The sequence below is a fragment of the Dendrobates tinctorius genome, unplaced genomic scaffold, assembly GCF_039654945.1.
Source record: "Dendrobates tinctorius isolate UK_male_01 unplaced genomic scaffold, ASM3965494v1 ptg000011l, whole genome shotgun sequence".
Taxonomy (NCBI): Eukaryota; Metazoa; Chordata; class Amphibia; order Anura; family Dendrobatidae; genus Dendrobates; species Dendrobates tinctorius.
The window spans coordinates 38,712,292-38,729,525 of record NW_027361679.1 but is presented as its reverse complement, the minus strand read 5'-3'; the positions used below and the strand labels follow the sequence as shown (position 1 = coordinate 38,729,525).

Below are 17,234 nucleotides of genomic sequence, written 5' to 3'. Positions count from 1 at the left end.
CGGTGTCCTTTGAAAAACCGGCATTTCATGTGCTGCATACAGTAAAATTACATTGACAGGTTAGAATAGAATAGATATAGACATAGAATATATATAGATGTCAAATATTCAGGATTGAGAGTCCTCAGTGGTTGATACCTTTTAATGGCTAACTGAAAAGATGGTAATACATTGCAAGCTTTCGAGACTACTCAGGTCTCTTCATCAGGCTAGACTAATACAAAATCTCAAAGCTTGCAATGTATTACCATCTTTTCAGTTAGCCATTAAAAGGTATCAACTACTGAGGACTCTCAATCCTGAATATTTTTCTATCCACTGGCTAACACGGTACAAAGATATACATCTTTCCTGTATCTATATAGATGTCAGTGACCCACACACAAATATATACAGGGTGGTCCAAAAGTAGGTGGACAGAAAATAATAACATTTATTTTGATTTATATATAAAATTATATTCACTAACACAAGCAGAACATTGACAATTACATTTTATTCTGAAGAACAATACTAAAGCCCTTAAATTTTATCAGCGCAGGTGCTCAAACTGTTTTCCATCACAATTTGCACAGCTCTGAAGACTGCCTCTTACGCTTCAGCAAACATTTTTGCACAAGTCTCTTTGGGTATTAATTTCTTGAAATGCATCTCTTATGTAATTTTTCAAATCACTGACACTTTTTGGTTTTCGACTATAAACTTTATCCTTGAGTACTCCCCAAAAGAAAAAATCCATTGGGGTCAAGTCTGGTGAACGAGCCGACCAATCAAGTGGGCCTCTTCGGCCAATCCATTTATTAGGAAATGTTTCATCAAGATACTCGTGGACTCTTGAATAATGGGGAGGGCCCCATCTTGTTGGAAATAAAGGTCATTTGAATTAGGGTGTTGTTGTAACTGAGTAACAACGTGATTCATTATAATTTCGAGATACTTATCTCCTGTGACTGTTCCATATAAAAAAAAAATGGTCCAACAACACCAAAACTTGAAGTACCACCCCAAACATTGACACCAGGCTCATTTAGTTGTTGCTCTAATGTTAAATACATATTCTCATTATACCACTAAATACAATTATGTCTGTTAATATGGCCAGATAATTTGAAAGAAGCTTCATCACTCCACATGTTATCTAAAATTACTGGATTTTCTTCAATTTCGTTAAGCATAATCTCACTAAATTGCAGCCGCCTGTCTGGATCATCCTCCAATAAACCATGAATTAGACGTGGATGATAAGCTTTCCACCCAATAGATTTCAGGATTCACATGATGGAAGCTCGTGAAATTCCCAAGTCTGAAGAGACTCTTCTGGTGGACTTTTTTGGACTCTGAACAAATGTTTCAGCAACAAGTTGTTTATTATTTTCTGTACAGGCTGTTTTGGGTCGACCAGTTTTTGGAGCATTAAGGATTGAGCCAGTGGCATCGAATTTGTCACGAATGCGGTAAATGGTTTGTCTCTTTGGGGTTTGAGTACCAAATGTTTCAATGTTTCAACCCAATTTGCTCTAACTGTTTCAGCATTTTGAAATTTCCAATACTCTTTTAAAATCCATTTTCTTTGATCTGTATTTAAATTATTTGCCATTATAGGTTATCTGAATTAACTGAAAACAGATTTGGGGGAGATTTATCTATGAAAACTGGATCTGTGGAACTGACGCAGTTGCCCTTAGCAACCAATCAGATTCCACCTTTCATTTTCCAAAGAGTCTGTGAAGAATGAAAAGTGGAATCTGATTGGTTGCTAAGGGCAACTGAGTCAGTTTCACTTTACACCATGTTTGATAAATCTCCCCCTTCATAACCCTGTTACACATACTGTCCACCTACTTTTGGACCACCCTGCATATACAGTACATATTTATATTAGAAGAAAAGTCGGCAATTCATCTGCTGCATACTGTAAAATCACAGTGTGACAGGTTACAATAGAATATATAGAATAGATATATACACATAGAATACACACATACAGTATATAGATGTCAGAGACACACATATATACAGTATATGCATTACATAGATGGATAGATCGATAGAAGAAAAGCCAGCAATTCATGTGCCGTGTACTGTTAAATCACTGCAGGAGCCGACAGGATATAAGAGATGGATTACATACAGTAAATACATGTAGAATAGGTAGATATATAGATGTTAGTGACAAATAGAATTAGTGCAGTGTGTGTGCAGCTTACTGCGCACACCAATACAGTTCCAGTAGCGCAGTTCCAGGTGGGCCCCCTCAGAGGGGTCTGGGGCGACCGCATCCTCTACCCCCCCGGGTAGCTATGCTACTGGTATTACCCCCTTCCCAGGCTATAAACATCAGCCCCCAGCCATCAGATTTCCCTCTGCTGGTTACGAAAATTGCGGGGGGAGCCCACTCCATTTTTTCACGAAAAATAATCTTTTACAAATTAAATACATGTACAGTAAGCTAATTAATAAATACAGTCTTATAACTAATAAATGAAGCAAACGTACGTCAATATTTCGCATTTGCATGATTTTTTCATTATAAGCATGTGGTGGGCATATCTATCATCATTGATATAATTCTAATACCAATTTTTCTGAGATATTCAGATTTTGTACTTTCACATGCAACATGCACTTTTGCATTAAATAATTTTTTCCATACATTTTTTTATTTTTCATGCATTGATTTTTAAAGTAATTTGTGTGTGTTCTTGGTACTCGCCTTACATTTCCCAGTGCTGCTCCTCATCATGTTCCGTTAGCTTGATGTGTAAAAAAACTTTTTAACCATTTTATTATATTTCAATGAATAAAGATTTTTTTAATCTTACAAAAAAATTTTTGGCATTTTTTTCATCTTGCCTCCAAATAATTCTCAGGAGGTTGTGTGTACATATGTACAGTAAGCTGCCCACACACTATACTAATTGTATTTGTCACTGACATCTATATATCTACCTATTCTATTTGTATTTACTGTATGTAATCCATCTCTTCTATCCTGATGGCTCCTGCAATGATTTTACAGTGCGCGGCACATGAATTGCTGGCTTTTCATCTATGTATCTATGTAATACATATACAGTGGGTACGGAAAGTATTCAGACCCCTTATGTGATATTTCAGTTTTTCTTTATTAATAAATTTGCAAAAATGTCTACAGTTCTGTTTTTTTCAGTCAAGATGGGGTGCAGAGTGTACATTAATGAGAAAAAAATGATCTTTTTTGAATTTACCAAATGGCTGCAATGAAACAAAGAGTGAAAAATTTAAAGTGGTCTGAATACTTTCCGTACCCACTGTACTGTATATATATATGTGTGCGTCACTGACATTTATTTATGTATTCTATGTGTTTATATCTATTCTATTCTAACCTGTCAGTATGATTTTATGTGTCACATGAATTGCCGGCTTTTATTCAATCAATCAATCAATCTATCTATGTATGTGTTTTGAAGAATATTTAATTTGAAAACGATATGTAAATGACATAGAGAATTGCTGCATGTGCAGTGAGTACAGAAAGTATTCAGACCACTTTACATTTTTTATTCTTTGTTTCATTGCAGCCATTTGGTAAATTAAAAAAGTTCATTTTTTTTCTCATTAATCTACACTCTGCACCCCATCTTGACTGAAAAAAAACTGAAATGTATAAATTTTTGCAAATTTATTAAAAAAGAAAAACTGAAATATCACATAGTCATAAGTATTCAGACCCTTTGCTCAGCATAGAGTAGAAGCACCCTTTTGAGCTAGTACAGTAATGAGTCTTCTTGGGAATGATGCAACAAGTTTTTCACGCCTGGATTTGGGGATCATCTGTCATTCTTCCTTGCAGATCCTCTCCAGTTCTGTCAGGTTGAAGTGAACGTTGTGGACAGCCATTTTCAGGTCTCTCCAGAGATGCTCAATTAGGTTTAGGTCAGGGCTCTGGCTGGGCCAGTCAAGAATGGTTACAGAGTTGTTCTGAAGACACTCCTTTGTTATTTTAGTTGAGTGCTTAGGGTCATTGTCTTGTTGCAAGGTGAACCTTTGGCCAAGTCTGAGGTCCAGAGCACTCTGGAAGAGGTTTTCATCCAGGATATCTCTGTACTTGGCAGCATTCATGTTTCCTTCAATTGCAACCAGTCGTGCTGTCCCTGCAGCTGAAAAACACATGATGCTGCCACCACCATGTTTCTCTGTTGGGATTGTATTGGGCAGGTGATGAGCAGTGCCTGGATTTCTCCACACATACCGCTTAGGATTATCACCAAACCAAAAAGCTCTAACTTCATCTCATCAAACTAGAGAATCTTATTTCTCATAATCTGCGAGTCCTTCATGTGTTTTTTTAGCAAACTCTATGCAGGCTTTCATATGTCTTGCACTGAGAGGCTTCCGTCGGGCCACTCTGCCATAAAGGCCCAACTGGTGGAAGGCTGCAGTGATAGTTGACTTTGGGGATCTTTCTCCCATCTCCCTACTGAATTTGTGGAGCTCAGACACAGTGATCTTGGGGTTCTTCTTTACCTCTCTCACCAAGGCTCTTCTCCTTCGATTGCTCAATTTGGCTGGACGGCCAGGTCTAGGAAGACTTCTGGTGGCCCAAACTTCTTCTATTTAAGGATTATGGAGGCCACTGTGCTCTTAGGAACCTTGAGTACTGCAGGAATTCTTTTGTAACCTTGGCCAGATGTGTGCCTTGCCACAATTCTGTCTCTGAGCTCCTTGGCCAGTTTCTTTGACCTCATGATTCTCATTTGGTCTGACATGCACTGTGAGCTGTGAGGTCTTATATAGACAGGTGTGTACCTTTAAAATTCAAGTCCTATCTGTTTAATTAAACACAGCTGGACTCCAATGAAGGAGTAGAACCATCTCAAGGAGGATCACAAGGAAATGGACAGCATGTGACTTAAATATGAATGTCTGAGCAAAGGGTCTGAATACTTATGACCATGTGATATTTCGGATGCGAGAAATCGTATTGTACTCGCATGACACTCCTGTGACTCTCTAGACTGATTTTTTTATATGTTTAGTGTGATTAAACTTTATTGCATACATATCATGCTGTATTAGATATTTAATTAGTTTTACATGGGCAGTGTTATATCTGACCACTTATTATTGAAGTAAGATATTTATTGTGCCTGTGTCTACATGTTTTGATAACTTTCAATTTTGGCATTTATTTGATGCCTTTTCTAGTGACATATATATTATAAATCCTGCGTGCAATACACCAGCCCTTTATCACATTCAGTCGGCGATCGCTGTTGGGATTTCTGTATCATTTGGTAGATAGGGTGGACTGAAACTTTATCATTGCTTTCTGTCTGATTTATTTATGGCCTTTCATCTTTTTAATTGGTTTTTTGTGTATTTTTTTATTATGATTTAATAAATATTTATATATCTGATTTCTAAGGTGATACCTTGTTTTTTGCATACTACTTTTTTCTTCATATATTACAATTTTTGGTATGTGCAGGGGTGATTTCATTTAGTGTTACCCTCCATTTTATTCAATACAGTATTCCTGCAAAACCGCGTAGCCTTGAACAATTATTGTAAGACTATGCAAATTAGCAGTAAAACCACTTATCAGCTTTGTTTCTAAGAATTGCTGGGGCTAGGCTGCTTTGGGTAGCACATTTATATATTTCCCATAGATATAATACACAATTACTGAATACAAGGCATATTAATAATAATACGTATGGTACTGACCTTCGGATACAAGTGCTCCCCATCCGGTAACGTAGCATGACTTATCATCCGCAAAGTTCTCGGACGTGCTTGGCAAACATACAGATCGGGTGTTTTGGCTATAGTTCACCGGATCGGACAACTCAAGAAGCGCAATGTCATTTTGGTGCGTTTCGCTGGTGTAAGTTTCATAGATTATAATTTGTTTGAGCTTGAATCCATATTCAGGCGTTGATGAAATTTTGCCTAGAACTACTGTCCACATATCAGCGATATTATCACTGAGGAGAGAGAAAAAATTATAAAAACATGAAAAATGAGCCCTTCAGTGGAACATGCAACATACGATGCATAATACATTTTATCCTCAGGGCATTTTTGTCTTCTGCCCTATTCCTAGTGTTTTCCCATATAGGTTCCATGTGTATCTGCATAAATTCTTCTTTCTGCTGGCTTTGTGGTTAAGGACAATTCAATAATTGATTTATCGGCTTATGGTAAATCCTCCAAAATGATGCAATTCTAATTAGGTGCAAACCATGCCCCTCGGCGCCATGTACAGTGTGTGAAGCACTTTGTATGGTGGGAGCAAAGCATTTTGATATTCCCTATTTATTGTTTCTAAAGTGGCACTATAACCATCCCATCTCCAACAACTACAATTATTTTTGGCCACAGTTCACCTTTAAGTGCCAACTCCAGCGTTTAAGGTGAAAACCACATTGCCCCCATAAATGTGAAATGCATTGCCCCCACACCAACTTCAGCTACAGTGCCCCATAAGAATTAACCATAGTGTCCCCATACCAACTTCAGCTCCAGTGCCCCCCAAAAGTATTAACCATATGTCAACTACAGTATTAACCTTATTGCCTTCTACTAACTTCAGCTACAGTGCCCCCATAAGTGCTAATCATGCTGCCCCATACTAACTTCAGCTCCAGTGCCCCCATAAGTGCTAATCATGCTGCCCCATACTAACTTCAGCTCCAGTGCCCCCATAAGTGCTAATCATGCTGCCCCATACTAACTTCAGCTCCAGTGCCCCCATAAGTGCCAATCATGCTGCCCCATACTAACTTCAGCTCCAGTGCCCCATAAGAATTAACCATAGTGTCCCCATACCAACTTCAGCTCCAGTGCCCCCCAAAAGTATTAACCATATTGCAACTACAGTATTAACCTTATTGCCTTCTACTAACTTCAGCTACAGTGCCCCCATAAGTGCTAATCATGCTGCCCCATACTAACTTCAGCTCCAGTGCCCCCATAAGTGCTAATCATGCTGCCCCATACTAACTTCAGCTCCAGTGCCCCCATAAGTGCCAATCATGCTGCCACATACTAACTTCAGCTCCAGTGCCCCCATAAGTGCTAATCATGCTGCCCCATACTAACTTCAGCTACAGTGCCCCCATAAGTGCTAATCATGCTGCCCCATACTAACTTCAGCTCCAGTGCCCCCATAAGTGCTAATCATGCTGCCCCATACTAACTTCAGCTCCAGTGCCCCCATAAGTGCTAATCATGCTGCCCCATAGTAACTTCAGCTACAGTGCCCCCATAAGTGCTAATCATGCTGCCCCATACTAACTTCAGCTACAGTGCCCCCATAAGTGGTAATCATGCTGCCCCATACTAACTTCAGCTACAGTGCCCCCATAAGTGCTAATCATGCTGCCCCATACTAACTTCAGCTACAGTGCCCCCATAAGTGCTAATCATGCTGCCCCATACTAACTTCAGCTACAGTGCCCCCATAAGTGCTAATCATGCTGCCCCATACTAACTTCAGCTCCAGTGCCCCCATAAGTGCTAATCATGCTGCCCCATACTAACTTCAGCTCCAGTGCCCCCATAAGTGCTAATCATGCTGCCCCATAGTAACTTCAGCTACAGTGCCCCCATAAGTGCTAATCATGCTGCCCCATACTAACTTCAGCTACAGTGCCCCCATAAGTGGTAATCATGCTGCCCCATACTAACTTCAGCTACAGTGCCCCCATAATTGAATCTCTAACACTACATATGTCAGCAACACAGCACTGAGATTGGAAGACATTTTTTGCTCTCTGTCTCCCTTTAATATTCATCTGTGCACCTGCTATACAGCGCTGAATAGTTAGTCACTATAGATCTGTGCTGCTTATCATCATCGCCTTCTAATTTCCCATTCTGATTTGTCCTGCACAAAAGATTGCAGGTAAAATACATCTACAGTCTGCTGAATATTCTCATTTGCTTGACAAAAACCAAGTAACCGACTTACTCTTCCCATGGTAAATGCATGATGTAGGATGGAGATGGGCACTTACTTATCAAAGCAGTGAGCAGCAGTGAGGAGCCAGGTCCTGCTGATCAGTGACGCTCCACACCTATGGATCCCATTAAGGCGCAGACTGGCCTGCCAGGGCCACGACCCCAAAGATGCAGGTTGACCTCCTACTATCCTGCTGGTTACTGAAGGTCCTCCAACTCCACAGTCTGTTCAGAAATTAATTTAATATGGTGTCAGGTAAAATGTTTAAGTCATATATTGCTTCAGACAAACGCCCCTTAAAGAGTTATTCTCATAATCAAAAGACATCCTCTATCCATAGGATAGGCGATAACTTACTGATCCCTGGGGAAGTCTGAGTGTTGGGACCACCAGAGATCTTCAGAACAGGGATCTGGATCCTTGTCTTTGTTGTGCCCATTCTAAATGGAGCGGACGTGCCTATGCTTGGTCATTCATTGTAAATAGGACCACCAGAAAAAGCAGAGAGCAGCCCCCGGCAGTGCCCCAGACAAGGCATGGAGTAGAAGTTGTCCATTCGCTGCTCCACTGTACTGTGATGGGGCGCGGCATATCCCCACTCTCGGAATTGGCGTACCAGTGGTTAGATCCACAGCAATCAGTAATAACTTACAGAACTCGGAGTAACACTTTAACCCTATACATCCCATTAAAGATAAGGAGGTGATCCACCCTTGAAATCTCTATTACCTAACACTGCAGGCTGCCCCCTGAGCTATAGGACTCCAATGTAAACATGGATGCATTGATTTCTGAGGTCCATCCTTGGTAATTGACCGCAGGGGCTCTAAGCAGAGGATGGTATTAAGCCAGGGGGTGCCAAGCTCTCACTTCTGGCTTTCATTTGGGCTGTTGTTAACCTAAAGGCACTCCATCATATAACTAGCCTAATGGAGCTTATTGCTAAAATTATTAAGTAAATGAATCTTATCCGTCCTTGTATATGCCACATTAGTATAGGCAAGCCCAGAGCTCAGACCCTAGATCAGATTCCCAACCAACCTGTTTGGCGTGATACAGCCAGTGGCCACATGGGGGAGCCCTTGATCTATTAATAAATGCTTATATGAGGTAAAGGGAAAAGGAGGAGGGAAGGAATGTGAACTAATACGGTAAAAATGACCTTTTATTATTAATTGTCTCCAGAGAGGAAGAGGACTTGAACTCTAGCGCTACCTATTGGAAGTAACAATCCTAAAAGTCAATATCGACCCTCTAACAAGCCTTGCGACATGAATTAGGATAAAAGCCAAATCAGAATCTTGATTTGTAGACACAGTGTTTGGAGGTCTTTCCCCTCATTACTGCAAAGTATGAGATCTGATTTGGTTAGGTGAGAAGCTTAAGACTGGGATCTAAGGGGTCACTTTTCACCTTGTGGAGACTGACAAGCCAGGCCTGGTATGTCACAGTGAGGAGACTTATACGCCATGCTTGCTCCTCTGGGAAATTAAATATGCAAGGAAGAGGGCTAGAACTCTAGTGCCACCTATTGGAAGTAGCAATCCTAAAAGTAAATATCGATCCTCTAACGAGCCTTGCTACATGACTTAGGATAAAAGTCAAAAGCAGTGCTGGGTGAGAGGCATCAGACCGTTATCTAAAGGGTAATGATTCTCCTTGTGGAGACTGACATGCCAAGCTTGACATGTCACGGTGAGGAGACTTTTAAGCCTTGCAATACTCTTCTGGGAAATTGTCTATTCAGAGACTCGCACCCAGCCAAACCAGATCTTATACTTTGTACTGATGAGGGGCAGTACCATGAAACACAGTGTCTGCAAATTAAGATTTTGCTGTTGGCTTTTACCCCAAGTTGTGTGACAAGGCTCGTTAGGGTTTGATATTGACTTTTAGGATTGCTACTTCCAATGGCTGGCGCTAGAGTTCTAAGTCCTCTTCCTCATTGAAAAGATAATTTGCATATTTCCCAGAGGAGTACTGTAAGGCTTAAAAGTCTCCTCACCTTGGCATGTCAGGCTTGACATGTCTGTCTCTGCAAGGAGAATCGTTACCCTTTGGGTCCATTTTATTGTTATAAATTAAAATGTACAGGTGCATCTCACAAAATTAGAATATCATCAAAAAGTTAATTTATTTCAGTTTTCCAATACAAAAAGTGAAATTCATACAGTATATTATATAGACTCATTACAAACAGAGTGATCTATTTCAAGTGTTTATTTCTGTTAATGTTGATGATTATGGCTTACAGCCAATAAAACCCCAAAAGTCATTTTCTCAGTGAATTAGAATACTTTGCAACACCAGCTTGAAAAAGTAATTTTAAAATCTGAAATGTGAAATCTGAAATCCACTCCAGAATCCAGAACAAACTTATTACCCTCACCCACAAAGCCCTCCATGGCTCAGCACCACCTTACATCTCCTCCCTCGCTTCAGTCTACCACCCTACCCGCACCCTCCGTTCTGCTGATGACCTGAGGTTAGCATCCTCAATAATCAGAACCTCCCACTCCCGTCTCCAAGACTATACATGCGCTGCACCAATTGCTTGGAATGCACTTCCCAGGTCAATACGATTAGTCTCCTATCCCCACAATTTTAAGCGTGCCCTGAAAACGCATTTATTCAGACTGGCCTACCGCCTCAACACATTAACCTAACTATCCCTGTGTGGCACAGTCAAAAGTTTTACCATAACCAGGTTCCCCGCATCATGTTCCCACATGCTTTATGCATCCATTAGCCCTGTGTGTCTGTACTGTTACACACTTAACATTATGGCTGGTCCATACAATCAGGGCAACTGTTACCACCCACCTTTCGTGTCTACCTCTTTCCTCATAGATTGTAAGCTTGCGAGCAGGGCCCTCATTCCTCTTGGTATTTGTTATGATCTATGTGGTTATTGTTATGCTGTAATGTCTATTGTCTGTACAAGTCCCCTCTGAATGTAAAGTGCTGCAGAATATGTCAGCGCTAAAGAAATACAATGTTGGCCTACTGAAATGTATGTCAGTAAATGCACTCAATACTTGGTTGAGGTTCCTTTGGCATCAATTACTGCATCCATGAGGCGTGGCATGGAGGCGATCAGCCTGTGGCACTGCTGAGGTGTTATGAGAATTGTTCACGATGATCTGCTGTGAAGACATTGAGCTTGAACTGCGGTGACCTCTTCACTGGCATTTTCCCATGATCCAGATGTCACTGCAGTTCAGGCCAGCTGGGAGCGCAGCCTCAGTGACGTCACTGAGGCTGCGCTCGCAGCATCTCATTCACCAGTGGTTCTCAGCCTGGACAGTTGCATCTTGGCACTGTCCAGGTTGAAAATTAATTCTCTCCCAGACATGGATTTTGGTGTGGGAATGACTGACAGGTATAGTGTATTGTTTTGGTTTTTTTATTTTAGTTTTATTACAGGAGATCGAGGGCTTTGGTGGAATTAGGCGAGGTCATAAGTATGGTTTAATTGAGATTATTAAAGGAGTCTGTGTCATTTTTTCAATTAAAGAACTTTATTCTGTGTGTCTGAGTTTTCTTACAATGTGACTATGGGGGCTTGATGTCACCTGACAATACAAAGTGACATGAACCACCCCATTATCACTCCACTTGCCACCACTACAGGACAAGTGGGAAGAGCTGGGCAAAGCACCAGAATTGGCGCATCTTAGAGATGCGCCTTTTCTGGAGTGGCTGAGAGCTGATGTTTTTTGCATGTAATTGTTGACTTTTTTTCTTGTTACGCCATTTACTGATCGGATTAACTTATTTTACTTTTTAATCAGACATTTATGAACACAGCAATAACATATATGTGTATTTTTTATTTTTGTTTTAATTGTTTTATTTTTAATGGGGCAAAAGGTGAGTGATTTGCACTTGTGTGGTGTTTTTTATTTTATGTTTTTCAAAACTTTTTTTTTCACTTTTTACTGTATTTAATAGTTTCCTTAGGGGTCTGGAAGCTGCGATCATCTGATTGCTTGTGATCCACACAGGAGTGCATGAGATCTGCTCCACATGCTGCACATGAAGGCACATGAAGACTGATTAAATCAGCCATCATATATGAGGAAAAAAGCGGACTCAAAGCGGTTAAAAAAAATGAATTGGGCTATGGACATATTGTCAGGAGCTCGGTAGGAATTTGCCCAAAGTTGCCACAGTTAGGATGGATGCTGAGGCATTGGTCAACAATAGTGACCATTATCAAAAAAACATACCCCATCGTATATCTCTTTATGCCGTGGCTCTCGGTACTGCAAAACACAGTCTGCAGTTAAACAATATACAGTTAAACAAATGGTATGCAGACACGTCACGCAAGGCCAAAAACCACACTTGGCCTTTGTCTGGCAAATAATGGCCTATTGGAAAGTTGGAGTATATTTTGGGAAAAGCTCTTAACATGTACATGATGCTAAGTCCACAGACATAATGCCTTCTGTAAGAATCAATGTTCAAGAATGTTGGGTAAAATCCACTATTATGGTGAATACGATGTCTTATTTGAGCGGGAAACGCTCAGAGGAATGCACATATGAATTATTCAATGGATTGGAAAAGAGAACTGGAAAACGACAGGAAAAAAGACTTAGAACAATGCTCAGGAAAAAAAAAAGACACAAAAGACTCTTTAGGAAACAAAACGGCAGAATTTCTAGAAAAATTCTGCTTGAAAAACTTGTTGGGCTCACCTGAATATAAAAAAATGTCTTGTGCCCATACCCTTGAGAGGTAAACTAATGCTTCTATTTTTCATAGGAAAAAATATGCTGTTTCTTCCAGTAAGAGAATAAGCAAGAAAATATCCAGGAATATACTGTGTGTCCTTTCTACATCTGCTCACAGTTTATAATTGTGGACAAGGAGTATAGGACAGAGGGTTTGCCCAAGGTTATAAAGAAGATCTGACCAGGGAAGACCTTGGCCGAATCAGATCACGTGAACATACTCTATATTCTCTCAGTTGTCAAAAAATGTGAGAAAGGAATATAGAAACTATCAACTGATAATTTATTCTAAATGTTTTATAGTCATAGCAAAAAAGTAAATGAGGTTATGTCATCTTACCATAATAGAGAAGGTTTTCTGCATTCACGACTGTGATTTCTAAAAAAGATTAACATTTGTTATATCATTGAGTTCATAAAGGGCCTCTAAAGAACTTTTAGACATACTACCTAATATTTATTACATATCCTTAGAGATTATTTGAACGATGATCTCAGGAACCCCAGTCAGCCAGCCCAGAGGATAGGCAATAAGCCTTACAGAGAACCTCTCTAAACTGGCCCTCTACCATAGATTAAAAGTACACGCCTTAACATTGAGATTGCAAGACCAAGAAGGAAAAGTCATAGGATTATGGAAGTCACAGGATGGATAGACATGTTAAAGATATGCATATGGTGAAACAACATTTTTAAAACATTTCAATGTATTCAGCATCAAGTATGAGCACCACGTGCCAAAATTCCTGCACATATACACCTCGGTTGTATCAATGAGGTCATTAATTGTTGTCTGAGGAATGTTCTGACATGCTGAATACATTTGGAATTGCAAAGCATCAAGATCCGTTGCTGGCAGCTCACTTTTTAATTTCTGATCAATGATGTCCTATATGTACTTGATGGGACATAAGTCTGGAGACGCTGCAGGCAAGGGCAATAGCAGGTTTACCCCGTGCAGGATGCTCACAGTACAATAAGCAACATGCGGCCTGGCATTGTTGTATTGAAAATGATTTATGGGACACTTCGAAGAAATAGTCGTACCACTGATTCCACAACTAAATCATCATAATGCCAAGCAGTTAGTTCACCTAAAATGAAGACTAGAGGGGTCTGGCTACAGAACATTATGCCAACCCAGACCATAATCCTGGGAGTAAAACCAATGTGACGTTCCTGTGTGAAGGCCTCTTCATGCCATTGCCCACATGGTCTCAAGACCAATCTACGCCTATAATTGTATTCAAGGCAGAAGCAGAGCTCATCGCTGAAGAGGACCTCCATTCCGGTTTGTAATGCCTTCTTGCTCTGCCCCATGATGGCCTTTGGCAACAGTGAACTTTTCGTTCTTGCTGTTGCAATATCAATGATGAGGAGTGCATTTAATAGAAATATGTTTACCACATAAGTAATAATTGTGTAATTGCTGAAGGTCCCACTGTTCCTTCTCTCTATGATGGAGATTCAGGAAAGAGGTATGTTTGAACATGACTACTGCTACTCTATTCATATCTCTGGGACTGATGAAGATAGCTGAATCCAGGGCCACGTCATCTCCATCAGTTTCATAGACAATGCATGGAGCGTCAGTGTTCATGTGTGAGTATGCCATTCCATTTTACCCCACTGAAAAGTAGGCCCCACAGCAGCAGATGTTGGATGAAATGTGTCTAATCTTTTGGAGGTTTATTTCCCTCTCCCCAATATAATAAACATTCATGCTCAGCCGAGTCACAAGTATAGTAGAGTCAGCCTGTCAGCTGAAAGATAATCTGTCTGACGGCTTTCTAAAGTGCCAGGCTATTTTTAAATTTATTGCATACGCTATGCTTGCGGTTTAGGTAAATGACAATCAAAGGACATGTGCCCCAGGTGCTGGGTGGTTGGGAGGACCAAAAAAACAATGTGCTTTGGTCCTAAGAGAGGCTTAGAAGATTGAATATGTACACTGCTCAAAAAAATAAAGGGAACACTAAAATACCACATCCTATATATCTCTGAATTAAATATTCCAGTTGCAAATTTTTATTCATTGCATAGTGGAATGTGTTCAGAACAATAAAACATAACAATTATCAATATAAAGCAAAATAAATATCCCATGGAGGTCTGTATTTGAAATGATACTCAAAATCAAAGTGGAAAATCAAATTACAGGCTTATCCAACTTCAGTGGAAATTCCTCATGACAAGGAAAAGATGCTCAGTATTGTGTGTGGCCTCCACGTGACTGTATGACCTCCATACTGTACAACGCCTGGGCATGCTTCTGATGAGGTGGCTGATGGTCTCCTGAGGGATCTCCTCCCAGACCTGGACTAAAGTATCTGCCAACTCCTGAACAGTCTGTGGTGCAACGTGATGTTGGTGGATGGAGCGAGACATAATGTCCCAGATGTGCTCAATCGGATTCAGATCTGGGGAACGGGAGGGCCAGTCCATAGCTTCAATGCCTTCATCTTGCAGGAACTGCTAACACACACCAGCCACATGAGGTCTCGCATTGTCCTGCATTAGGAGGAACCCAGGGCCAACCGCACCAGCATATGGTCTCACAAGGGGTCAGAGGATCTCATCTCAGTACCTAATGACAGTCAGGCTACCTCTGGCGAGCACATGGAGGGTTGTGCGACCTTCCAAAGAAATGCGACCCCACACCATTACTGACCCACTACCGAACTGGTCATGCCGAAGGATGTTGCAGGCAGCAGATCGCTCTCCAGGGCGTCTCCAGACTCTGTCACATCTGTCACATGTGCTCAGTGTGAACCTGCTTTCATCTGTGAAGAGCACAGGGTGCCAGTGGTGAATTTACCAATCCTGGTGTTCTGTGGCAAATGTCAAGTGTCCTGCACAGTGTTTTGCTGTGAGCACAACCCCCATCTGTGGACGTCGGACCCTCAGATCATCCTCATGGAGTCGGTTTCTAACCGTATGTGCAGACACATGCACATTTGTGGCCGGCTGGAGGTCATTTTGCAGGGCTCTGGCAGTGCTCCGCCTGTTCCTCCTTTCACAATGGCAGAGGTAGCCATCCTGCTGCTGGGTTGTTGCCCTCCTACGGCCCCCACCACATCTCCTGTTGTACTGGCCTGTTTCCTGGTAGCGCCTCCAGCCTCTGGACACTACGCTGACAGACACAGCAAACCTTCTTGCCACAGCTCGCATTGATGTGCCATACTGGATGAGCTGCACTACCTGAGCCACTTGTGTGGGTTGTAGAGTCCGTCTCATGCTACCATGAGCGTGAAAGCACAATCAACAGTCAAAAGTGACCAAAACATCAGCAAGAAAGCATTGGTACCGAGATACTGTGGTCCCACCTGCAGAACCACTCCTTTATTGAGTGTGTCTTGATAATTGCCAATAATTTCCATCTGTTGTCTATTCCATTTGCACAACAGCATGTGAAATTGATTGTCAATCAGTGTTGCTTCCTAAGTGGACAGTTTGATTTTACAGAAGTTTGATTTACTTGGAGTTATATTCTGCTGTTTAAGTGTTCCCTTTATTTTTTTGAGCAGTGTATATTTTATTTTTAGATCCATATTTTTCCTACAGAGATGTGTTCAAGATACCATCTAGTTGATACTATACACATTATTAGGCAATGGCAATGGTAGTGTGAATTATAGCTATTTCTTCATACTATATGTAATGTGCTCATCTGCTATAAACAGATATTTAAATGGCCTAATAGAAAACAAGTGTATCTGGTCACCAGGCATGTGTCACCACACATGTGCACATGTATTATTACGAAAGGCAGGAAATGACACATCTCCACCTATGTCACCCGAGGTTCAATTTAACAGGATAAGTCAAACATTCATATAGTATATTCATGTGTCCTGCAATGTGTATTCTAGTGCTATAAATTATAGGACGAGGACCTATTGTTTAGCAGGGAAAGCTGACACCTTTTACCTTCTTCTGCCTAACCGCCATCTTGATATGGCACACCTGTGAGGGGGATGGATTATCTCGGCAGGGGAGAAGAGCACACCAACACAGATTTAGTCAAATTTGTGAACAATATTTCAAAGAAAAGGATCTTGTGTTCATAGAAAAAGTGTTAGATCTTAGTTCATCTCATAAAAAATGGGAGCAAAAACAAAAGTGTCGTGTTTATATTTTTGTTCAGTCTAGAAAGCATGACGCACTTTATTAGTTTGTGTCAGCTTTAAAGCGTGATTAACATATCAGCTATTCATAGCTAAGATGTGAAAACCTGTGTCCATGTGCTGATTACAAGAGCTCGGATTCAGAAAAGAGCCAAGTGTGTTGTTATTTGCTGGTCATTCTTCAGGAGCGCACCGCTCCTCTGCCTCCTTGTTCCCGATTCATTCAATTCTCTGACCTGCAGCATCGTTGCCTCACTGACCCCAGCCGTTCTCCGATGCTGCAAGCAGAGGTAGCTTTGCCTCTGCAAGATTGGAGGAGTCGAGGATACTGAAGCTAGCCCCAGTGATCTGGCCAGCTTCAGTGCAGCGCTTACAAGCTCCATTGGAAAGCGATTGTAAGCACTCACTCCAGCA

The 17,234-nt window shown here is 40.9% G+C and overlaps 1 protein-coding gene across 2 annotated transcripts in view; it reads right to left on the bottom strand.

The window, feature by feature from the left end:
• The window catches only part of LOC141046738 (transmembrane protease serine 11G-like), a 52,663-nt gene that overhangs the window by 5,778 nt on the left and 29,651 nt on the right, over nucleotides 1-17,234 (bottom strand). For both annotated transcript variants that reach the window (XM_073541381.1, XM_073541389.1), the window contains exons 6-8: nucleotides 13,034-13,072; nucleotides 8,007-8,175; nucleotides 5,713-5,972 (exon numbers count right to left, since the gene is read on the bottom strand). In XM_073541381.1, the coding sequence (XP_073397482.1) occupies nucleotides 5,713-5,972; nucleotides 8,007-8,175; nucleotides 13,034-13,072 (468 nt within the window). The remainder of the gene's footprint in view (nucleotides 1-5,712; nucleotides 5,973-8,006; nucleotides 8,176-13,033; nucleotides 13,073-17,234) is intronic.